This window comes from Hirundo rustica, chromosome 4 (assembly GCF_015227805.2).
Source record: "Hirundo rustica isolate bHirRus1 chromosome 4, bHirRus1.pri.v3, whole genome shotgun sequence".
In the NCBI taxonomy this organism is placed as follows: Eukaryota; Metazoa; Chordata; class Aves; order Passeriformes; family Hirundinidae; genus Hirundo; species Hirundo rustica.
In genome coordinates this window covers 53472944-53497814 of record NC_053453.1, presented here as the reverse complement: position 1 = coordinate 53497814, position 24871 = coordinate 53472944, and the positions used below count along the sequence as shown (strand labels likewise).

The 24871-nt window shown below is 52.0% G+C and overlaps 2 protein-coding genes across 3 annotated transcripts; one reads left to right on the top strand and one right to left on the bottom strand.

Annotated features, from left to right (window-relative positions):
- The first annotated feature begins 139 nt into the window (after nucleotides 1-139).
- Nucleotides 140-20702, top strand: MICALL1 (MICAL like 1). Of its 2 annotated transcripts, none has more exons than XM_040062518.2 (16): nucleotides 140-296; nucleotides 6408-6456; nucleotides 8473-8614; nucleotides 9725-9828; nucleotides 10563-10690; nucleotides 12889-13469; nucleotides 13956-14019; nucleotides 14674-15053; nucleotides 15369-15787; nucleotides 16274-16408; nucleotides 16723-16849; nucleotides 17200-17290; nucleotides 17656-17729; nucleotides 18143-18257; nucleotides 18592-18638; nucleotides 18936-20702. In XM_040062518.2, the coding sequence occupies exons 1-16, from the start codon at nucleotides 151-153 to the stop codon at nucleotides 19055-19057; spliced, it is 2724 nt and encodes a 907-aa protein (XP_039918452.1). In that variant the 5' UTR covers nucleotides 140-150; the 3' UTR covers nucleotides 19058-20702. The 2 variants fall into 2 exon arrangements, with proteins under 2 accessions (XP_039918452.1, XP_039918451.1); XM_040062517.2 differs by having other exon boundaries at nucleotides 15309-15787.
- A 647-nt stretch (nucleotides 20703-21349) lies between these two features.
- C4H22orf23 (chromosome 4 C22orf23 homolog) lies at nucleotides 21350-24799 on the bottom strand. Its single transcript, XM_040062519.1, has 6 exons — nucleotides 24690-24799; nucleotides 24394-24456; nucleotides 23844-24020; nucleotides 23237-23371; nucleotides 21995-22095; nucleotides 21350-21703 (listed from the first exon to the last, which is right to left on the bottom strand). The coding sequence occupies exons 1-6, from the start codon at nucleotides 24778-24780 to the stop codon at nucleotides 21599-21601; spliced, it is 672 nt and encodes a 223-aa protein (XP_039918453.1). The 5' UTR covers nucleotides 24781-24799; the 3' UTR covers nucleotides 21350-21598.
- Nucleotides 24800-24871: the final 72 nt, after the last annotated feature.

Here is a 24871-nt window from a genome sequence, read left to right as displayed (position 1 = left end):
ACGCCGCCCAGCTCCCCGGGAAGCGCTGAGCCCGTGGTCCCGGGCGCTTCCGCGGCGTGGCCGGGCCCCGCCCCCGGAGCCCCGCCCCGGGAGGCCCCGCCCGGCCCCGGGCTGGCGGCGGCGGCGGCGGCGGTGGGATCGGCCGCCCCGATGTCGGGTCCGCGGGGCGCCCTGCAAGCCTGGTGCCGCCGGCAGTGCGAGGGCTACCGCGGCGTGGAGATCCGCGACCTCAGCACCTCCTTCCGCGACGGACTGGCCTTCTGCGCCATCCTGCACCGCCACCGGCCCGACCTCCTGTGAGTGCAGGCCGCGCCTTGCCTGCCGCCCGGACGGGGCGCCGCGGGGCCCCGGCTGCCGCCCGCGGGCGCTGCTGGCAGAAGGAGCGGGGGGCGTGGAGGTTTGGGGCGCGGGACCGCTGGAACCCCCCTTTCTGGAGGGGCTGCGTCGCCTGTGCCCAGCAGCGATCACGGGGGCTCGCAGGGATTTGGGCGGGGGCGGCGGGGAGTGGAGGCACCGTGGGAAACGGCTCCAGGCTGGCTGGCAGGGAAGCTCCCTGGGCAGGGGCGTGAGGGGCTCTGAGAGTGGATGTGTCTCCGTTGTGCTGATGTCCTGGTAGGGATGCGCTGAAGAAGATGCTGTCGAGAAATAGTTGGGTACTTGGGAATGAAGGATTCCGTATTCCCAGGCAGTGCTCGAAGCCAGGCTGTATGGGGCTCTTACCAGCTTGGTCTAGTGGAAGGTTACCCTGCCCGTGGGAGCAGGGTTGGAAGCAGATGATCTTTCAGGCTCCTTCCAAGCCAAACCATTCCATCACTTTGTGTTTCAGCAAACGACCTTCTGACCTGGTCCTGCAGACCTGTCAAGGTCAGGGTTAACAGAAGTCATGTGATTTAAGTCTGGTGAGAGCATGGAGGTGGAATAGGGCCCTCCATCCAAATGGGAGCATTACCTACTGGAGAAGAGACATGATGCTGGTATCTGGGTGTGGGGGTGTTTTGCCTCAGCAAGAGGTGAGCTTTCACACTTCAGGAGGGCCAGAGGCCTGCCCTGCACAGGGACATTCCCAGCTGCCAGAGGCAGCCACTCTGAAATGTATGGAGGCCTGGATCACGTTGCTGCTTGCATTTGTTTCCTGCTTATTTTCTCTGGATGCCACGGTGAAAGCAGAAGACAGCAAATGCCAGTAGAGGTACTGAGCCTCTCTAGTCTTCCCCCAACTTGAGTGTCTCTGAGGGAGAATGTGAGTTTCAGGAGGCAGACAGTGAGTTTGGGATTGCTTGGGGGCACCGTGTCAGGCTGGAGAAACTAGCTGAGCTGCTGGAAAGAATCTGCCCTGACCTGCGGCTGTAACCCTTTGTGCCCCGACGGTGCTGGGAATCTGGCGCCCATCTGCTCTAATCCTTGGTAACCCTTGCAGGGCAGGTAGGCATCGCCCCACCTCGCTGTGCCTCCGGCTTGCACGCGCTCCTTTGCCTGCCGCTAAAGCTGACAAGGGTGATGCGTCCCTGGTCGCGTTCTGCTCTGGGACTGATGGCTCTTCCTTTGAGGTTGCCCATATTGACCAAGTTCTCTCTCCTGGGCTGGCCTCAGGAAGGCTTTTTGCCATGACAGCAACCTCTGTCAGGCATAGAGTTGACTGTGACTCCACTGGGGAGCTGTGGTGTCCGTGAGCGGGTGAAGCAGGTCTGTGCCCTTACAAGCTGAAGCTGAGCAGGTAGGCTGGAAACTGAACTGCTGCCTGCTGTGTTTCAGGTGGTTGCCCTAAAACCCTCAGCATGGTGTTCTGGAATGACTGAGAGCCAAGACATACAGTGTCTTTGCATCACTCTGGGTCTTGAAGGAGCTGTGTGGTCTTGTTTCCTGCAGTCTTGGATAGTATGGCTCACTCTGAGTAGCTAGAATGGAGCCTCTGAAAATGCTCCCAGTTGCAAGGCTGCTGGGTGGGAAAAGGCAAATTAAGGATGGGAACACTTGCAATTATTATTTTTTTTGTAAATGGCACAGTAACTGGGAGCTGAAAAGCTGAGGTTCGGTAAAAGCTTGTGGTAAATACCACTAAAACCACCTGATGGTTCCCCATTAACCATATTTGCCATTCCATTAAAGCAGAGGCTGCTGCTCTTGAGTTGTCAGTGGGCTTAAATCTGCTCCTGGCAGATGTCCTAACTACATGCTTCACAGCTCCTCTGCACAAGTTGCATTGTAGAGACAAAGCCCAGGGCCTTACAAGGACATGGCATGTTGTAGAAGCATTTTCGGACTGCCGTCAGGAGAGTAGCATAATTTCATCTGATTCCAACTTCTTCAGCCTGTCCCGATTTGGAAGTGGGAAGATTGGATCAGAGGCAGTAAATCTCCTGACGGCAGAGGAAAAGTGGTTGCCCTTCTTTTCTTCTAAAGTGCTTTCAGTCAGCCCAGTAATGAGACTTGGCAGGGATCTCTGAGTGTGTTTCTGACCTTGTGTGGTCTTCCTTTGTGCGGGGCTCTCCTGGCCCACACGAGACAGCTGCACTGTTCCCTGAAGGCTGGAGTTCTTCTGCACACAGCTCCTTCCTCTGGGATTGCAGAGGGGAGGAATGGGCGCATCCATAGGAGAGCTGAGCTGAAGCTCTTCTCTACCTGTGTGACACCACTCCTCTGCCACCCTGATCGCCTGGGCAATGCTGCTGTGGTGGACATCAGCCTGTCCTGGTTTTCTGACCTTGCCTAGATGCACCCCTGGTGTGCTGCTGTGCTGGGAGGGGACACACTGAGGAAGAGGATGTCATGAAAGACCGTATGGGTAATTGAGACTGAGGACAGTTTTCCACATGACTGCTGATTTGAACACAATTACTGTGGAATAAGGCAAATGGCATCGGAGAAACGCTGCCCTGGAGAGCTTTGGAACAGCTCCCCCAGAGCTCTTGGAGACACTATAGGTTTGCACTTTTTGAAAGAAGCAGACTGGAATCCCTCAGTGTCTACTGAATCCAGCTAAAGGTGTCTTGAAGTGACCACCGAGGACGAGGTGCATACCTGTAAGACCTATGTATTGAACCATGCAGATGAAAATCCCTGACTCCGCTGTTGTAGGCACTTCACTTGGCTTCATTGCTTCACTGTCCCAGTCAGGGAAATGGGAAACTTGGATTTAGCCTCTGACTGTGCTGCTGGCTGTGTGATCAGGAGATTAGACATTTAATCTCTTCCCTTTTCAGTTAAACTGGCAACATCCAGAGCAACTTGACAGTGGTCTGTGGGGATTAATGAGTTTGTTTGCTCAGTGCTCTAGAAATCTGAAGCATGAAATTAGTGTTTACAAGGCATTTGCTACAGCTTTAGTGAAGCAAAGAGCATCTTTCAGCATCCCAAGCTCTACAGCCTCCCTGGTGCTCAAGGAAGGATCTTGACATACAGGGGTGAGAAGAATAAAGGAGCGTGGCACATGCCTTTGGAGTGCTGGGAGAGATGGAGGCTTGAGGAAAAACAGGAGATGAGAGCTATTTTAGAAACACTGTTTCGTGTCCCTAGAGCCATGGGTTTGGTTACAGTCAGGATCACAAATCTTGTTTCTTCCTTCCCTTGTACCGCCTGCATTTCCCTGACAAGACCTGGGAAGCTGAATGGCTTATTATGTGGCACTGCCTTGAAGTGCTCATGATTTATATTTGAGGAATCCAGGAATTCGCTCTGGTTTTAGCTGTACGGCACACCCTTCCCCCTTCCCTGGATCTGCTGTGCTCCCTGGCAGCTGCCCTAAACCCAGGAGTGCTTAGTGGCTCTGCATGTATCTAATTAGGTAAGTGCTTGGGATGTTATTTGCATAGAAATATTACTCCAGGATATGGTACAACCCCGGGGTTTCCTGAATCAAGACAGTTGTTCAGCTGGGATAGCCGGAGTCTTGCCTGTTCTTACATCCAGTCCCTTGGATGGGTATGTTGGCAGGAGAGGAACCTGAGCAGGGCTGCATAAAAGACTGCTGAGATCAGGGCAAGGAAATAATGTGACATGCAGCCACATGTCACAGAATTGTGAGATGGCAAGTTCTGGGCTCTCTGCGGAGGAGACGGTTTATAGAGGGGAAAGGGGTGTGACTTTTCCCTGCTGGAGTGACTTTTCCCTGTGCCTGAGAGGCCATGCTCCTTGCACATTGGTACTGGAAGCTTGCCTGGAGCCACAGGGATGCCACGTGACCAAATGGCATATGGGAGTGCTCATGTCAGGAGCAATACAGGTCAGTGTGGTCCTGCTTGGCTTATCAGAGAGGGAGCTGGAAAATGCAGTGGAGAGGAGCTGAATAAACTGATCTCTGGGGTCTTGTACTGATGGACTTCAACATCTCAGGTAAAGCTGAGTCTGCAATCCTAAATTAGTGGAAAAGAATCTTCTATTCCCTTGCTGCTTGGTAATCCCTTGATACCTCTTGAACTACATTCACATCTTCTCAGCTGACATCTGCTTTTCCTAATGGAGTTCCCTTGGTTTACTAAAACAGCTTTGGTTTGCTGGGGCAGAGTGGAATGGACATGATGTTTTGTCTGTCAGAAAATGCTCTCCCAGCTCAGCCCACCAAGGAGTCTTCGAGCTTCCAGCTTACGCCACTCCCACATCCTGAAAGTGAAGGCATTCAGAATGAAAGTCATGAATGTTAGAGGACAGCTGATATATAACTTTGCTGTCATTGCTTCTCCTGTGTTCCAAGCTGGCATTTTCTTTAAAAGGAAAGAAAAATACTGCAAGGTTAAAGGACTTCTCTTGGAAAAAAGCAAAACAAAAACCTAGAGAAGGAACGTCTCCCAGTGGAGGCCAGTTATAATTACAAAAATGGCAGTGGTTTTGAATTAAAACATAGGCTGCAGCTGAAGCCTTTGCTCACCAGCATGTTGAGAAGGAAAGGTTGTGGTATTTTGAGCAGTCTGAGCTCCGTAAATATATTCACATGAGCTTTCAGGAAGGTAACAGAGCTGAACATCCAGCCCACCTTTTTGTGTGTCGGCTGCATTTGCTCCCGCAGTGGCGAGCAGCTGCAGCTTCGTTCATCTGTGAGGAAACAGCACCAGCAGCCTCTTGCTTTTGAACGGAGGAAGTGTAATTTTATGGTCCTGTAGGCAGCCGGGAAAACCTTCCTGAGCTCATCACGGACTTCCTCTGCAGCTTTGGGAGAGCTGCATGAGGGGCTTTGAGAAGGGGCTGGCTGCCTTGCCGTGTGGTGCCGGGACAGGTTATGTCAGTGTTACAGGAAAAGGCAATAAAATCCAGAGGGGGATGGAGCAAGGAGGTTCCTGTAGCCCCTCTCCGCAGGTGCGTGCTGCCACCTCACCTGGATCCTGTACACCACTTTCAGGGTGGGGAATGCATTCCCCACTCTGAATTGTCCTTCTGTGTTGATCTCCCAAGCTTTGGCACCTCTCTGTAGTCCATTGGGATGGCTTGGCTTGACCCTAGATCTCTCTGGACTGCGTTCTGCTGTGAATCCAGCTAGCAGGCACACCAGGCTGCTGCATGAGGGTGCATTTTTTTGTAACAAAGCTGAGATCCTTGGCAGGGAGGAGCTGTAAGCACTGCAGCGTGATGCTGTTTTCACACATTTTACCCACACGCACATGCAAAAGGCATAACTACCTCCTTCCTGCGTTTCTCTCCCTCTTTCGAAAGCCTGCAGACTGCTTTAACTTTATGCCCCCTGCTTCCCTGGTGAAGGCAGCTATCAATTCCTGTGGGCAGGTTGAGTCCCCAGAAGGCTCCAGGGGAACAAGTGAAATGGGTTAGAACAAATGAATCCCCTGGGTTGGAGACTGCTGGGATTCCTCTGTGTGCCCAGATCACCTTGCATTCAGCTCCAAGGGCTGCAGCTGAGGACAGTTTGTTGTGCATTGTAAATGTTTGGGGGAAAGTGAGGACAGAAGTATAGTTTAAGATCTTCTGTGTCACCCCAAATTCTTTGAGGTGGTGGAGGGAGGTTTGCCTAAGGACCCTCACAGAGCCTTCTGAATCTGTTCCTTCTTTCTCTTGAGGTGAGGGATCTGTAGCGCCATCCTCCACTGTTGTGCCAGTGGCCTTGGAAAAGCAAGTTTGAGATCATGTTGTGCACTCTTTGGTGCAGCAGTGTGTGGCGCTGATTGAAACATGGCCCTGGTATTTCTGCAGCCTTTAATCTCAAGGGCAGAAGTGGGTAACAAGAGACAAGAACGACATTTTAATTTCCTGGTCACCACCCATTTGGGACTGGCTTTCTTTTTTTCATTGCAATTTCCCTTTGGTTTCCTTGTCCCCAAAATGAAATATGCTTTGCCAAGGTTTTGTTTATCTAGGATCTTATGTGTTGAGTTGTAAGGTTGACTGTCCTGGGAATCTACATATGATGGCATAGGGGCGCTTTTCCTCTGCGCTTCATGTGGCTATTTTGTGCTTTCTCATTTCAGAGACTTTGATTCTCTCTCCAAGGATGATGTCTATGAGAATAATCGCTTGGTAAGTCCCCTTTCTGCAGTGCACATAAGGAAGAAATGATGTCAGAATGACTTGATGAAGGTCACGTAGTGTGGGAGGAATTTGTGACAGTGCTGAGGGTATAAGAAAAATCAGTGTTTGTAAGTAACAGGCAGGAGCTTCTCTGGAAACAAGGGAATCTGAAACATCGGCTTCCAGCCTGGTTATCCTAATAGTTGCCAAGACAGCATCTCAGGTGAAGATTTAAATGGTACAACATCTTCTTGACTCCAGTCGTTCCCGATTTGCAGGCAGTGGAAGCAGGAAGCTAGTTTTACTTCAGGCATCAGCAGAGGAAGGTCATGCTAGACCCTGGTCTGCAATGTTCCCTTCCTGCTTGGGACAGCTGGAGCCAGTAGCAGATGCAGGCAGTGTGGAATGGGGAGATGCCCGACCCCAGGGGCTAGTGGTAGGACAGAGCAGCGTTAGCCCTGGTTTTTTAAATGAGAGAAAGACCTAATTGCTGCAGGCTCCATGTGATAGTCTGTGGAAAGGCATGGCCCATCATCTTCCCAAGATGAGTCGTGCTACGTACAAATATCTTAAGGGCGGATGTCGAGGATGAGGCCAGACTCCTCAGTGGTGCCCAGCAACAGGAGAAGGGGCAGTGGGTACAAACTGAATTACAGGAATTCCTCAGTTGAATATGAGGAAAAACATTTTTTACTGTGATGATGACAGAGCACTGGGCTAAGCTGTCCAGAGAGAAAGTGGAGTCTCTTGCTCTGGGGATATTTAAACCCCAACTGGATGTGATTTTGTGTCACCTGCTTTAGCCGAGGTTTGGACTAGATGATATCCGAGGTGTCTTTCAACCCCAGCCGTTCTGTAATTCTGTGATTTGGGATTTACAGGATTAGGCCTGTCCAGTTGTGTCCTGGCATGCCCTTTCCTACACCAGTTGGCCCCTTTCAGTCATTAGCAGCTTTTTCCATTCAAGACCCACACAATGGGTATCTTGTCCTATTACAGACCTCTCAGGTGGAGTCTCTCTTCACTTCCTGCTGCTTGCAGCCTTGTGTTCAGTAAGACTCAGTTCAGACAACTGGCTTAAAGCCAGGCTGAGCAGAGCAAGACATCCATGGTGGGCTCTTTTACACCCTTAGTTACTGAAAATATCTTTTTCTTTTATATTTATATTCCTTTCCTTTTATATCTCACACCCTGCACAGCACCTCATACCGCAGACACTAGGCACATTCAGTCTTTACTCACATGCAATACCATTACCTGTGCACTCGGTACCTCACCATTCAGTGCCCAAACCACTCTCATCTGCTCCTGGCTTGCTTCTCTTCAGTCCCTGCCATAGTCTTGCACCCCCATCCCTGGGAGATCAATGTGGGTATGCTGCCCTTGGCTCAGGAGAGGGATGGCCAATGTAGAGACAGTAATCCACACACACTGCTAAGTGGGAAACTCTCCAACAGCTTTTTTCCTCCTCCATTCCTTCCTTTTGAGTAGCCGTGTATGCAGAAGGAGGAGATGGGTACTGTTTCTGCTTGCTGAATCACAGAAGAGAGTACTAAAAGTACTGGCTTGTGCATGGCAGGGTGCTGGATGTTGAGCTGGGATGGCTCGGTTGATTGTGGGAGGGGAAGGTGTGGCAGCCCAGAGCACAAAAGGATGTGCAGTCAGTGTTTCTGTGGGGTGAGCATTTGGGGTGGCTGAAGACACTGCTCAGTAGAGTTCAGTGTCACTGGAAATATCTGCCAGCCCTCGACCCTTCGTGGTGCCAGCCAAGACTCTGCCAGGCACTTGCATGAGGGCACTGCTGATTGAGCTGAAAAAACACTGGTGTTTTTTTTTTTTCAGTGAAAACTTGAAGAGAGCCTTGCTTCTCTTGCTACTTTTTTTAGTCAAGCAGCATGTCTGTCCATAAAGGATGCCATAGGCTCACTATTTAACTTTCCCTAGGGTTCTTCCAATTTGATATTTCTGTTATTTTTCGCGAAGCATCAGTTTTCTTTCCTTAATGCCTCTGTGCTGTTCCTGCAGGCCTTTGAGCTGGCAGAGCAGGAGCTGGGCATCCCAGCCCTGCTAGATCCCAATGATATGGTCTCCATGAAAGTGCCCGACTGCCTCAGCATCATGACTTATGTGTCTCAGTATTACAACCATTTCAACAACCCCAGCCAAGGTGAGTGTCCTCCCACCCCTCAGGCTTCCAGTTTGCCCCTGTTTGAGTACAGGAAACCCAGCACTGCCTTGTGCTTCCTCCTTCCTGTGGCAATTGGGAGCTGTGTTTGTGGGGAAGGAGAGAGGAGCAGGTAGTACCTGCCTCTCCTGCATCTTGCTGGTGCCCCTGAGGAAGGCCTGGAAGAGAGAGTGCATTTGGGTGAGGTTTCACAAGAGGTGTGGGGGGGTGATGTAACAGCTCAGGCTATGGGAAAAGAAACGCCTTTCTCCTCCCTCTGTGCTGCATTCCTGCCAGCTTGGGTTGGGCCATCACCCCTGGTGCTCACCAGAACCCTTTGTGATCTGCTCTAACCCACTAAAATCGGAGAAAGCTAGATAGGAGCCCATCTACCACAGCTTATTTTTATCACATTGGTACAAGTAAAGTGACTGGAGGACAGAGGGAGTGAAGCCAGGGTGGAATATTTCAAATCAGCTCATCTGTCCCTACAGCTGCAGCCTGAGCTGAGTGCTCTGAGACAGCTCTTCCCAGGTATCCTTTGGCTAGGTAGAGATGAAATCTCCAGGTCTCCTCTGTTTCAGTCTGTAGCTACAATATCAGATAAATCTCTTCTACTTGTATATGCTTCTCCAGGGATACTGGTCTCCCAGACAAGGAATCCTGCTGGGGACTAGTGTGTGAGTTCCAGCCCCAGCAGCAAGAGGTGCTTCACAGACCTGCTGACAGCCTGGAAGCCCTGGGGCTCAGTGGGTCACAACAATACATCAGTAGCTACCCCAGCTGCTTTGGGCTTTCAGCTTAGGGAGTCAATTGCAAGGAAGCCAAGTAGCACGTGATGAGTAAATAAAATCACAGTGGGAGGCAGGTATCCCTGGGCCACAGAAGGGGATCCACAGTAGGCCAGGCTCCCTGCAGTCTCACAGCTGACCCATTATTAGATTATGTTTGTCTCTTCCACCTAAAATAAGCACTGAAGTTTTGGGAGCGGCAGGTCTCATCCTATGTCACAAGGCTGGATGATGTTATTTTTTTCCCCTCCCCTTCCTGCACATGGGTAGTGTGAGTCACCACTGCTCTCCATGCCTGATCCTCCTTCCCTCTTGCCTCCAGCCAGCGTCCCTCCGCCTATGAAGCGACCAGCTGCTGCCTCCTCTCCTCCTCTGCTGTCCCACAAGATGCCCGTGGCTGCAGTTGAGAGTCCTTCAGCACCACAGGTACCTAATTTCTTGATTCAAAGACAGCCTGAGGCAGTGGTACCCCCTGCACTGCAGGTGAGGAGATGGGAAAAAGCCTGTCACAGAGCCATGGATCACTGCACAGGCTTGCCTGTGAGAGGTGTGGTGATTTTGGGAGCGGGAGGTGTTTGGGATTTTGTGGTGTTTTGGGAATGAGAGGTGTTCGGGATTTTGTTTCCTTGTGGGATCCAGCTGAGAGTGATTTTTCTCTGAGTCTGTGGCCCGTAATTTGTCCATGGCAGGCAAGAGGCTGGGCAGATTGGTGCTGGATGGTTTCTTGAACCACCCAGGGTACAAACACTCTCCTTCCTATGTGGGGGTAACCCTGTAACCCTGTAGATGAGGAAAGAGGAGGAATGTGGGACTAGAAGGGCAGAAAAAAAAGCCTTTTATTTCATGTTTTAGCAATTGTCTGGGATGGGACCTTTTTCAGTGTTTTGCAGGACCCTGGTGAATGGGATATAGATTAGTCCCTTCCACAGCCCTTCAGCTGTAGATAGGGCCAAGGCACCTTTTGGAGCGTCCCCTTCTAATTTGGAAAGAGGCAGCCTGCCTGTGCCTGGGCTTGAGGACAGCTGTTCTGTGCATTGTCAGCCCCTGAGGTCAGCCCCTGAGCTGTGGGCCTTGCACAGGGAGCAGCTGCTCTGGAGAATCCGTGGTCTGGGGAGCAGCTCGAGGCCCCCGTGCTGAGCTGCCTGTGTGTTGTGTCCCAGGGTGAAGCCCCCTCGGAGCGGTCCCAGCGCAGTACGCTCAGCAGCACCTGCGCAGCCTGCCAGCAGCACGTGCACCTGGTGCAGCGCTACCTGGCCGAGGGCAAGCTCTACCACCGCCAGTGCTTCAGGTATGTTGTGGCTAGGTGTGGTGGGGCGGCCTCTCTCCTAGGCAGACTGGGGGTCTGTGGCCTGCTGCGCCCCATCTTTGAGTGTCTGCATCCTGGGCAACGTGGAACATGAACAACAGCGCTTGAAGTGAGAGCGAAGATGTTCCATTTGCCTGCCAGCCCCCCGTCCCAGAGGTCTGACTAGCCCCTTGTGTCCCTGTGCTCCATTCCTATCCTGCTCCCTGACTCCCTTGCTGATTTGTGCTTTCCCACTTCACTTACTTGGAATCCCAGCCTCTTCAGCTTCTCCCACTTCCATAAATAAAGATGCTCTGCCTCTTTACCATCTGCCTACCCAGGACCACCCCCCTTCACTTTCCATTGAGGTCTAAGCCATGACATCATGCTACAGACCTCCTTCCATCTACAGTCCACATCCTCAACTGGATATACAGGCTTCCATGCTGCCTGGGTGGTGCTGAGCTCCCAGGGAGCATGTGGAGAGCTGCAGACTGTTAACAAACTGAGGAATGAGGGTTTACACGTCAGCAGCTCTGTGGTTACTCCCTGAGTGCAGGTCCTTACCTGCAACACCTGTGAAATCATTTCACCTTGCTTTCCCTGCTGTGATGAAGAAATGAAATCTCTCCCATGGGCCACAGGACTAGGCTTGGCATCTGAGGACAGAAACATCAAGCCACTGGGAAGGTGTGGGAGGCCTCATTCACCTGCCTAAGCCAGTTGGGGATGTGCTGTAGAAACAGTGTCACAGGAGGGGAGCTGAGCTGTGTCCCATCAGACTTTCAATCTGCAGCTGGAACAAAAGCAGGAGTTTTGGGGTGTAGGTGCAACATTCCCACTTCCTCATGGGTCAGGAATAGGAGAGGTGCCATGTCTGCCATGGCCCAGCTCATGGCCCTTCAGACTGAGCAGGGCCCTGTAATTTTATCCCAAATGTTTTACCTCCTGATTCTTTCCTATTGTCTGTTTTGTTTTGTTTTGTTTGCTGTGCTGATTCATGGACCGTATTTGGTCAGAAATGTCCTGTGGCAGTGGTTCCTGTGGGCTGATGGAGATAAACCTAAAGCAAACCACTTTCTCCCCTTGTCTGAGCTTTCCACCTCCTCATTTCATCATACCCCTTCTCTCTAGAGTCCCTGTGCCCTCACACTTCTGCTCTCCCTTTCAAAGAAAATCCCAGTCAACGGGATACCCAGAGCAGAATTCCTTGCCAAAATTATCTGCTGGCAGTGTAGGGCAGCCAGCTGCTGCAAGCACCAGATATTCAGACAAGAAGGAACAAGCTTGGTTTTCATGGGAGTGCTTGATTAGCCTTTGGCTGTCTTTCATGTATGCTATCCACCTCCCTTCCTAGGTGGAGAAGGACTAACTTGGTTGCCAGTGCTTTGTATCACGCTTGCACCTGGAGGGCTTCATTAAGAAGCATTCAGAGGCTCAGTGGGGGAAGAGTGGATGATCCAGGGAGATGTGGCAGACAGCAAAGGGAAGCTATTAGCCCAACAACAGGCAAAGCAAAGTGTAAAAATGGGCCTGCTGCATAAGGCCTTGTCCTTCCAGCCAAATGTTGTGGCCCAGCTGTATGCCATAGTCAGCGTTACTGAGGCTGAGCATGAGACCAGGCCAGGCTTGTGTGTTCTTTCTCCTGAATACTCTGGAAGCCTCCAATGCAGTAATTTCCCGAGTTGAAATTATTGATTTTATTTAACAATCAGCATTGGGGAATGGTTGTTTTACAAACAAATGTGTCTGACAGTTCTTTAATGTGCCAGGACCCTTGGCCCCACAAGGCAGTCTGTAGCCTCCAGTTCTGAACCAGTTGCTCCCTAATTCCAGTTGATATTCACTGTTCCATGTCTGTGAATGGTTGATGCCGCTCCCCATTCCAAGTGTGGAAACTGCAGCTTATCCCAATACCAACTGTCACCCTTCCACATCTATTAAATCCTTTCTGAGATGAAGGAGGAACCCAAATGCATGCAGTATTTGAGTTGTGAACTTGCCATGGGTTCCTACAGTGGTCTGGTTACATTTCTCTACTTCTCTTCTTTTCTCAATGATTTCCCCAAGGGCACTCTAGGATTTAATAGCAGAGTAAGAACTAAGTCCTAGTTCCTAGAAGGGTCTTCCAGGTGTGTTGCCTTCTGCGAAGGGCAGGATGGCATCCCCCATCTTATGGTGCTCTCTCTTCTCATTGGCAGGTGTAAGGAATGCTCCAGCACGCTGCTCCCGGGGTCATACAAGCCTGGGTCAGAGGCAGGGACTTTTGTCTGCACGCAGCATCGTGGTAAATTGGCCATGAGTGGGAAGGCAGAGAGGAGGCCCAGCCCAGACCGACAGTCATCAGAGCTAAAAACTGAGACTGGGGCTGACAGCGTGGGAGAGAAAGCCCTCTCGGCAGGAGCAGAGGTGGGGAAGGATGATGGTGACTCCCAGGAGTGTGTGGCAGGGACCCCTACGCCTGCAGAGGGCCTTGCTGGCCCAGCAGAGAAGGACAGCACAGCCAGCAAAGCAGAGACACCAACACTCCCTGCTCACACCGGCAACGAGGCACTTGTCTCCCAGACTCCCCCCAGGCCTCCAATCCCCAGCAAACCTGCAGGGCTCGCCCAGGACAAAGCCAGCTCGCTGGACGGACGGCTCAGAGACTCACGTCCCACCCCAGCCCCAAGGAAGGCCACAGATGCATCTGCCCTCTCCCCTCCAACCTCCCACCCTGTCCCCCGGCCCAGGTCCATTCTGCAGGGTGACGGCAGCGAGTGTGGGCCCGGCATGGTGAACGGTAAGAGGGCACTGTGGCTGCACGTTGGCTGAGTTGCCTTCCTTCTCTGCTGTCTGACACTCTTCTTCCACTGAATAAATCTTGAGCTCAGGTCTTTGATTGCCGGCAATTGCCAGCCATCCCCACAGCAAGGAGAGCACTACTAGTTTTCCTGCCCGTCTGCTCCCTTGTATTTCTCCAGGGCTCTCCAAAGGTGGCAGGGCAGTGTGGAGGGAAGATGGTAGAGCTTGGAGGAGTTTGCAGGTGTGGGAACAGAGGGGCATGTCAGTTCTCCAGGTGCAACTCCCAGGGCCAAGGGAGGAGAAAAAGGCAAAGGGCGTGTTTGGGGTTAGCTGGCTGCATTGACTGTGGGAGAAATGCCATGAGGTCTTCAGTGAGTGAGAATTGCCACCTTCCTCTGGGAAGGTGTCTGAGGTGCCTCATGTTGATCTAACCTTTTCCTTCATGTCCTTTTGGTGTTGTGACAATATGACTGTTTCTTTCTAGGTCGGGCACCTGAACCCAGCCCCCCTGTCCCAAAACCTCGAGGTAGACCTTGCTCCTCTGATCGGTACGTCCCTCTGTTTGCAGATCACCTGAAAACTCCATAGCAAGGTGGGGCTATGGTGACAGCACAGCTGTGGTCTTCTATCCCACCTCCATCATCCTCTTAGGAATATGTAGGCTTTGACCACGTTCCTTTTCTAATAGGTACTAGTCCAGCGTGGTCAGACTGTTCATCCATACCTCCCAGGGCATTTGTCTCTTATTATAAAGAGTTTAAAATCTCAGAAAGGTGTTTCTGTGGCACAGGCATATTGCCAAATGCCTTCTGAAATGGCCCTGCTTGTGGGTGCTGAGAAGGAGACATTTGTCTGCCTTGTGGAGGGTTTGTCCTGGGAAAGGTGGGAAGACCAGCTATGTCCATAAAGCTCAGCCTTTACTACTGCTTAGCAGATGGAGGCTGTAGTATTCAGACGCTGAAACACTGGGCCCAGCAGGCAAGTCAGGCAGGCTGTGTTTCCCTAAGGCCCGTAGGTTTGCCCACAGAGAGTGAGACACTGTGTCTGGGGAAGCCTAGGGCCATCCTTGGATGAGAAAGCTGCTTCTGCATGGGAGACATCCTGCTCCATTCTTCCTTTTCCCCCAAAGGCTAAGTCCCTCTCCAGTGCCTCACCACCCCACCTTGTCTCCACCATCTTGATTTCTCTTTCTCTTCTACCAGTGGTGGAGCTGCTGCAAGAGCCAAGGACCCACCATGGATGGCCTTAGTGCAAGCAGAGCCCAAGAAGAAGCCAGCTCCCCCTCCTCCCCCAGGCAACAGCTACGAGACTCCAAGCAGGACTTCAGAGGAGGAGGATGGGGAGGAGGTGGGGAAAACCAGGAGTGAAGAGAGCAGGTCTGATACGACGGAGCCCAAACTGTACAACCCCTTTGAGGAAGAGGATGAGGAGGAAGTGGAAAGTGCTGACACCCAAAAGAGCACACCTGAGCAGGAGCAGACTGCTGCCAAACCTCTCCACCCCTGGTATGGCATCACTCCCACCAGCAGTCCGAAGGCAAAGAAGCGGCCAGCTCCACGAGCCCCCAATGCTTCCCCACTAGGTGAGCTTCCTCCCACTCCTTTATCCCTCCTCTGCATCCCCTTGGAGGTTCCCCCTTCCCATGTGCCTCTGCATCACCCTGTCCTGCCAGGCCTTTATGCAATGATGGTTGCATTAGCCATGTCCTCCTTACCCACTGGAGCACAGCTCTTGTAGGCAAGATTTTACGCTGACCCTTGTCTCCAGGGTATGCCACCCTCCCCTTCTGTCCTGGCTGTCCCTTCATTCCTCCCTGAGCTCTCCCTTTGCTTTGCAGTCCACCACCCCATCTCCAGGTTGTCACACTCTGAGCCATCATCCTCCACCCCATCTCCAGCCCTCAGCCTCGAGAGCATCAACTCTGACAGTTCAGCCAAGGTGCTGGGAGACACCGATGAGGCCTCAGTGCCCAAAAGCTCCTCCGAGCCCACTGTGCACATGCCAACAGCTGCCAAGACTTCCAGTACTGATGCACCGCTGGCCAGTGTCTCCTCCAGTGAAAGTCCTGCTGTCCCAGCCAGCCTCTCCACCAACTCCTCCTTCTCCTCCTCCAGCGAGCTGGCCAGCCTCAGTGGGGAAATGCAGCCCAGCACCCTGCACACCAGCACAAGTATTTCCACTGGCAGCCTGAAGACCAGCCCCAGCCGGCTGCCCCCCAGGCCTCCAGCTCGGGCTAGCCCTACACCCATCCTCTTGGCTTCAGATGGGGGTGCTGGGAGCCCCAAGACATCTTCCTCACCCAAACCACAGCTGAAGGTGAGATGATGACATTCTCCCCATCCAGATCACAGGGCTTTTCTTCCCCATCCATCACTTGGTTGCAGGGAGTCTGTGAGTCCAGGCTTGCCCCTTTGGTAGGGGTGATGTGTGACCCCCTGAAAGCAATCTTCAGGCCTCTGTTAAATGGTGGCTCTGCTTGTACTCCGCCTACCCCATGTGCTAAAGAAGAGGCAGGATGTCATGTAGTCTGTGCAAATGGGAAGGGAACCATGAAGGAAAATATTTCAGCATGCTTGTGAAAGAGAGGGTGGGAAACTGATGTCAAACAGTAGCATAGCTATTTCTTTGACTAGGTGCTTGCGGAGATGAGTGTTGTGTTCCTCCTTTAGGAGGCTGTGGGGCAGGACAAACCCTAGCTCTGCCCTGTCTGCTTATTCCCACCTATTGGGATCCCTTCCCTTCCCACCCCACCCCACCTCACCTCACCCTGCTTATGTATTTGCTTTTGTCCTCCGTCTCCAGTCTTCCTGCAAAGAGAACCCCTTCAATCGGAAGGCATCGCCTGCTGCCTCCCCCTCGGCAAAGAAACCTCCCAAGGGCTCCAAGCCTGTGCGTCCTCCTGCACCAGGCCATGGCTTCCCACTGATCAAACGCAAGGTAAAAGGGCCATTGGGAGCAAGGAGGGAAAAGCCGGCTCTGTGCTGTTGCCCAGGGCTGTAGCAGTCTGCAGGCACCCTGCTGATGCAGCTGTGGGCAGGGATTGAAGCAGGTGGCTGTGGCTGCAGAGGGTGCTACACCTTGTTCATGAAAGCACCATGGTCTTCCTTTGCTCCAGAGTGGAGATTTCAGATCCACACTTGGATGGAATATTCTGCTGTCCCCCTGCCCTTGTTAGTATTGCTCAACCTCTGGATTACCCCTGGAAAGTGGAGTCTGGTGGTAATGAAAGTGTCTGATTTATGGTTTGGCAGGTGCAGACAGATCAGTACATCCCTGAGGAAGACATCTATGGGGAGATGGATGCCATTGAGCATCAGCTGGATGAACTGGAGCACCGTGGGGTAGCCTTGGAGGAAAAACTGCGCAGTGCTGAGAATGGTGTGTGGGTGTGGCTGTCTGTGGGTGGGGGGCAGGACAGACCCTAGGGCTGCCCTCTGTCCAGCCAAGGAAATAGCTACAGTGACCTCCTCCCTGCTGATGCTGGGGTTGGAAGGGCACAAGAGGCTGTGCTGGCCTCCGAGATTGGTCACAACCTTACCCTGAACATGGAGATGTCCCTAGAATGGAAACAGGTGGGAGAAGAGATAGGGTCTCTCTGGGCCTCGGGCTGAGGCTGGGTTGGCTCTAGCCCAATGCCCCTCCCCTGGCTTGGCAGAGGCCAGCCTGTTGCAGGGTAATGAGATCCACCAGGGCTGGGAATGGCTCTGAATTATCCCTTCACCTGGCAGACAACCCTGAGGACAGCCTGCTTGTGGACTGGTTCAAACTCATCCATGAGAAGCACATGCTGGTGCGCCACGAGTCGGAGCTCATCTACATGTAAGTGTCTGCAGGCACGTGGAGAGGCACTGACACTCCCTTAGGAAACCCTTTCTCAGCTCTCCTGAAATGGTGCTTCCAGGGAAGATCCTGACAGGGCCTCCTTGCCTAGAAAAGGGAGGGAGTAAGGGCAAGCAAATCTGTCCAGATGGACTGAGAACTGACCCATAGCATGTCACCAGAGCCCCTGCAGCATCTACTCCAGGAAAGCCTTGAGCAGCCAGGGCTGGTCCTTGGCTCCCTGGCTATACAGGACAAGATCAGCATCTTGATGGTTCTTTCCAAGCTCAGTCTGTTCTTTGGGATGATGTTCTGCCTCTCTGGAGCCTTGCAGTGCTTCCCAACGTTTCCCCCTTCCTTTGCAGCTTCAAGCAGCAGAACCTGGAGCAGCGGCAGTCAGACGTGGAGTATGAGTTGCGGTGCCTCCTCAACAAGCCAGGTAAAGCACCACTCTGGGTGTGCTTACCCCTTTTTTCATAGAATCATAGAATATATGAGTTGGAAGGGATCAAGGGACAAAGATCTTTTTTCCCCTGGGCATCATCTCCCCTCTCGCTAGGTGGATCTCAGGTAAAGAGAGGCAGATTTGTAGGGATGCCAGTGCAATCAGCTGGCTCTAGAGGGTCTGTCCCATCTCAGTGTATGTCCTAGCCTTGTGCAGGGGCGCGCTCCTTTTGTCCCCATGGAATGCCACATGCAGGGCTCTGTCCCCACAGCACTGCTAGCCCAGCTGGCCCTGCAACACAGCAGGGTAGAAGGGATTGTGCTGGAGATCTCTGCCCCAAAGTGCTGAATTTCAGTGCTCCTTCAGCCATGTAATTGCCTGTCTTTTCCTGGGGTTTGGCTGGGTAGAGAAGGACTGGACTGATGAGGACCGAGGGAGGGAGAAGGTGCTGATGCAGGAGCTGGTGACCATCATTGAGCAGAGGAATGCCATTGTGAACTGCCTGGATGAGGACCGGCAAAGGTGAGTGAGAAATGGGATAGGCTGGGGGAGAAGGGAAAAGCACAGCCTGTCTGACTCAGCGCCACATGAGTGCCATGTGGGGGTATCCCAAGATGTCCATGTTGCTGATGTCTTTATCAAGCTTCTCAATCCTTGTCTCTTTGAATGTTTTGTGTGGGAAAGACAGGACAGCACGTGCAGCATGTGGGATTTATCCTGCTGGTTGCAAACGCTGACAAGACAGTGATGGATCTGCCCCTCTATGGCTTCTAAGTAGGAGACTCTCTAGCATTCAAGAATACAGCAGCTGTTTTCAGGGCTGAATTCCTGACCTCTTTCCCATTCTTTCTTTCAGAGAAGAGGAGGAGGATAAAATGTTGGAAGCCATGATTAAAAGGAAAGGTAAGAAACAAATGGGAAGCTTTTTGGAGTGATGTTTTCACTGCTGACCGCAGTAAGGGGCAACATGAGCCATTAGTGAAATTGTGTGCAGGAGAGATTGAATCTTTTCTGTGTAGACTGGGGAGACTTTCCTGTAGGGCCAATAAAGTTAGAGGCACAGTTGTGCTGCACACCCCTGTTATCAGAGAAAGTGTGCATGCAGTGGAGGGCTTTGATTCATGGCTCTCACCCTTGCCCATTGTTGTGTCTGTACAACTGTTGACATCCCACGGTAACAACCTCTCTTTGCACCCCCAGAATTTCACAAGGAGATGGAGACCGAGAGCAAGAAGAAAGGCAAATTCAAGCCCATGAAGGTGCTTAAGCTGCTGGGCAACAAGCATGACTCCAAGAACAAGTTACCCAAGGAGAAAAGCTAGAGCAGGGGAGCACCAGCAGTGGGAGGGAACCCCGACTTGCCTCTCTGGCCCTGGCTTGCCTCTCCTCCTGCTCCCTCCCCAGGCACCAGAGCTGCCGCCCCAGGGAGATGCCAGCCCTCAGCCCCGAGTGGGTGAGAATGACCAAAGCCCTCCCTTTCCCAAGGCTGTGGGGGAGCATGGCCATACCCTTCATGAAGCCTTGTTAACAAGGTGGGGAGAAGATGGATTTGCTTTTCAGATGCGTTACCCAATTGTGTGCTCTTGTCATTAACTGAGAACAAGCAAAGGAGTTTCATGTTTGTGGGAAAACCTGCAGTAACTGCACCCCATCCCTTCTCCCGCTCTAACTGTGATAGTTCCACGTGCCTCTGACTTCTGCCAGGAGGGGACTGGGCCTCCATGTCCCTCCCTGCCTGCCTACTCTTGTCCCTTTTCTGTCCCCTTTTTAAATTCAGGAAAAAACTGACATTAGAATCAGGATTCTTTGGGTTTTACTGTCCTGAACTAAAAGGCTCTGGAGCCATAGCCAAAAAAAACATTTATTTTGAGCCGTCCCCTCCCTTGAGCACCAGGGGTGGGTGGACTCCATCCCAAGGCTGAGAGGACCCAAGGGGACGGCGTACAGCTGCTAGGATGTAGCTCACGTGCCCTACTCAGGAACCCCACTGCTGCTAAACACTGCTGATTCTGCTGCTTTTCTGGGGAGGGAGGACCTGTTCCTTTTCCAGGCAAGGGCAGAAAAGCTTAAGATTGACTTGAGTGCCGGTGAAGGGCACTAAGCTTGTGTCCCTGCTCACCAGTGCCACCCTTGAGCAGCAGGGGAGAGAGGTGTGGTCACAACGGACCTTCACTCAGCTTAACCTGTGTATACTTTAAAAGTGTGCAGATGTGGCTGATTATTTTTTACATCTTCTTTACTAGATGAATTCAAACCCATCCTAAAACTTTAACCCCCTTATTTTATTTGTCATGTGTGTGCGTGTGCATACATCAGAGGGAATGGAGGGGGAGGCAGTGTTCTTCCAGCCATCCCTTCTTCCTTCCATTTTCGTTTCCTGCCTTCACTTCCAAGATGAGTTATTTATTGAATTATTGGATCAGTCTGAATTAGAGTTTCATGGGTGTTTGGTTGGTCAGCTGTTCATCATGCCTTCTCATTAGCAAATAAGACATAACCAGCCCTGAGCCATCTGCTGCAGTCTCTTCTAAAAACCCAACAGGCTTTAGCCAAGATGTTCTCAGAGCAGTGCCTTGCAACGTGGCTGGTGTAGCATTCTGGAGAGGGGTCCTCATTTCTCAAAAACAGAGGGACCCAAGCCCCTCCTCAGTTGCAGCACCCTCATGGCTGGGAGCTGGCCAGCTCAGCCCTGCACTGGTAATGCCATTTCACCCTTGCCATACCCAGCAGGCTGATGAGGAGCAGTGGTAGGGGAGATCTCAAAGCTCAACTCTTTTCTAAGGAGAACAAATATGCTTTAGAGCCTGCTGTCACATCACTGTTGCCAAAGGCCATTGGGATCACTGCAGCCTGACACTCTTGGCCCTGTGCCCAGTGAGAAGTTTGATTTGTAAATTATACTGTACTAACTCCATGACTTCCATTCACCTGAACAGAAATAAAAGAAACATTGGATTTAAAAAATGATTGTGGATTATGTTTCTGATTCCTTTGTGCACTCATGCTGTCCCAGGGCCAGGGCATGCTGCTGGCTTTGGAAAGTGGTTGAGTATTGCTAAGAAACAGAGGATGAGATCTTAAGGAAACCAGAAACTGGACATTATGCTGAGATTTGCACATGAAAAGCAAGACATCATGCTTCAGCCTGCTAGAGGAGAGAGGTGCAGGTATTTGAGCTGACCAAACACCCATTTCCAGTCTCTGGGAACACGGTGGGTATTCTGCATACCATGCTTTCAGGAACCAAAAAATCACAGCAAGCCCACAGCAAACAGCAGCAGGCACTGGGGTGAAATCCCATCTGTGCTTGGCAAGCTGTGTTCCTGAGCCCCTGCCCAGTGGGCTGCCACCAGAGGTTTGCTGATGCTGAAGGACATAGCCACAGTGAGCTGCAGCAATGCCAAGGGCTTGCACAAGACTGTGCAGCTGCATTTCCTCCAGAGATTCCTGGAGTCATGAGGCCAGGAGTGAGCAGGTTACAGGTGTGGTGGCAGTGTGTGTTACCATCATACTGTCACAAGAAACCTCCACCTCTGGATAGATGGGAAGGAATGACATTTCTAGGGATGGACTGCTGTACTCTGAGGCACTGGATAAGCAAAAGGCGGCTCTGCTTTGTCATGTTTTGGGGGCTGTTGCTATGTGTTTTCATGCCTTTAATATTATTGAGCAAGAAGGGATCCAGTGTGTGGGAAGGATTTTACAACTTCTGTCACTGTTTATGTACAAATTGGTCCTGCCTTCTAATTTCAGGCAACAGATGGTGCTGCCCCCTCTTTGGAAACAGACACAGACCAGTATCCGATGCCGAGAGTCTGGGAAGAATAGGTGGGAACAAATTGCACTTGTGTTTTGCCCTTGGCCTAGTCTTGGAGATTGGATTTGTTCCCAACAGGGAAGGCTTTTGCCACGGTATTTCTCATTTCCTCACTTCTCTTCTTGTCAATGATCTCCATCTCATGCAATTTCTGCAAAATAGAAAGGGGGAGAGCTGAGCAGGGAGAAAGCCAGCAGCATTTTTTTCTTCTTTTGCCAATCTCAAGAACAAAAACTATTTCCCTGATTAAGTTACATGCAGAGATGGAAAGAAAGCTGAAAAACTGTTATCCACTATTACCCAAATTCACGCCTGAGCTGTACCATGAAGGGCAGCAGCTCTTTGCCCCCTTCCCTGCTCAGGTATCAGAGAAGACTCTGCTTTATGATCTCTGACACATGGGATTCCTTTCATGCACCGTTCAGCCCAGGCCCTTGCACACCTGTGAGATTTCAGTGAGGACGATCCCTTGATACTTCTTGCCCTGTCCTAGAGCTTCCATTTCTGCCAGGAAATCCCTCCTCTCTTGAATTTCATTCGTCACTGGTGGATAAGAGAAAGAACTTTGGAAACAGCATGCAGCCAAAAGGCAAGAAAACATGTTTCTGTCTAGATCTGAATCCCCAATTTCCTACTTCAGCTTGAACAGCAGTCCCATCAAGGCAGGATGATAGCTGCGGTAACACTCACCTTGCTCAACATATCATCACAATACCTCAGTAATCCCTTACATAATCGTAAATGCCCCCTCTGCCCAACTTCTTACCACTCCCTGACTCCCACGAACAGTAGTGTTCTAGTTTTATTCATGCAGACAATTCTCTTTTGCTTGTGGGCAATTTAACCAGTCTGTGGATGGAGACAGAACCTGCTGTTGAGGTTCATTGGTTGACATGCATCACTCAGTGACTGCAACCATCCAAGACCAGGCACGGATCATCAGCTGCTGCTTTGTAGTACAGCCCTGCAGCCAGCTGACGCAAATCCTGTCACAGATGTGTCAAGGACAACATTCAGCTTGTGACAAGTGTTGGAGGCTACCAAGCATCTGTGAAACCAGCTGCACTGACTCCCTACAGCAGGGACCAAAGCACCCCTTCTGTACACGTTATTCTAGCATTGCCCATCTTCGTGCTGCCCTGGCTGGCAAAGGGCTGGCAGGGCTGTACACACACACTGAAGATTCAAGCACAGAGAGGTATTAAGGCAGCATTTTGTTATCCCAGTGTACTCTGCAGGCCAAAGTCTTTCACTGCTTCAAATTCTGCTTGATATTGAAGCTTTGCTAGTATAACTGCTGTGATCCTGGAGTGGAATGGCCCAAACGGTGGTCAGGCTGTCAAGTGACATGGTCTATGTTGAGTCATGCTTGCTAGGAAAAGGAGCAACAGTACCTGAACTTGCATCCCAGGTATCCCTGCACATCCCTAGGCTATTCCCCTGCCAGGGTGCATTTTGTGTGGGCAACCCAGAGAGCTATCTGTCAGCAAATCTTGGCAGTATAAGCTCTGTGAGAATGGCTGGAGAGGGAGAGCGTCATAGCAGCAAGTCCTTTCTCTTGGAACCTGGGCTTTGTGGCTCCCCCTGTAACAGGCTTCAGGTTACAGCCTGCTACCCCAGCCCAGGGGGGAGCTGGCCTCCCAGGCTTCCTGCCTGCCTCCCTCCTGCGGACATGAAGACGTACATTCTTCAAACCGGTCAGGCTTAGCTATCTCCTCTTCCTTTTTCTGAATGAACACCTGCTCCACCTTGTCCTCCACCTCATCCTTCCCTGTTGCTAAGATGTTTTGAAGTCTTCTCTTCTCCTTTTCCAAATCTCCTGTGAAGGCCAAAGAAAAAAAAAATAATAATAATTATCAGCATGTCTCCTCATGGAGGAGCCTGACCACACTGTTTCCCTGCTAACTGTGCCAGAGGAAGTGTTCCATTAATGTCAGTCGATCCTTGGACTGTGTGCACCACATGGGTGTACAGAGCCCACCAAAACAACATGAGAGGTGTGGTTCACATTTATGTGCTAAAAAAATCACACAGTGCTCCATTGTTACTCAAGGACTGTGCAGGTCCCTAGCACCTCTCACCCCCCCAGCTGGCACACAAGAGTCACCAAGCACTTAGAGCAGATGTTCCCTCAGAGATCCGTTTCTGCAGCATCTTTGAAGACTGAGAATGTGTGGATGTGGAGCAATTCAGATACACTGCCACTGCTGAGATTGAGGCAGGAGATTGACAGAAGGGAAGAGAGGCTCCAGGCATCACCATGTATTTATTAGCAGTGTTTGCTGACTTACGTGTGGGCTGTGGCTTGAATTTCTCGCGGGTGTAAGCATCTCCTGCCTGGCAGACTTTGGCGGGTCGGAGGAGTGCTCTAGCTGGAAGCCTGTGTGGCTGACAGGCTGCTGGGTAGGAAACAGGCACTGGCTGTTTGCTGGATGGAGGGAATCTCTGAAGGGGCAGGGCATCTCCTCCTGGGGGACGAACCAAAAACAACTGCAAATCAGGCAGAGGGGTTTCTGGATGGATGGCTCTGAGGCATTGCCAGCAGATCTACCTGTTGATCAATAGTATCATCACAAAGATCCCAGTGCCGCAGATGTCTCACTCTGGTGATTGGGCACGACAGACTGTGGTTCAAGTCACACCGTTTGTGCCTTGTTTCCCGGCTGACCCGTGAGGACAACTCGCCCCGTTTCTCCCCATGTGCCAGCAGCTGCTGTGCTGCTGTTTTAAAGCTCTTGCCCATCCGAGCACGCTGTGGGCGAATGCCCCCGTCTCAAGCCGAATGCAAAACCTCCCACCACAGCACAGCAGAGGACAGGAGAGCCAGGGAGCCTCACTCACGTTTCACATAGTCCATCAGGTATCGTTTCTGGGAATGCGTCACCTGCAACTCCTCCATCATCGCTGAAAAACACGTGTCCGTAAGAGGCAGCAGAGCTGGCCCTGGGTTCATCCCCCCTCACAACCCCAACCCGAAGGGGAAGATGCGGGTTTGGGTGACTCCAGCCGGGTCGGCGACACTAGCGACGGGCCCGCCCGACTGCCGGACCGCGGTGGGACGCTCTACCTCGGGGCGAGACACGGAGGGCCGGATCCCGGCGCCCAGAGCAGCCGGGCCCGGCCCGCTCCACCGTTACCTCTCACTAGCTCCTGTGTGCCTGTGCTGTACCGGGCCGGCCTGCCCGCCGCTGAGCACCCGCCACGGCCCGTGGTCCCCGTCGCCTCCATCGCGACGGGCGGCGACCGGGAGGGACGGGGGGGGCGCGGGGGAAGCAGCGGCGGTCGCCATGGCAACGGCGCCGGACGACTTCCGGTAGGT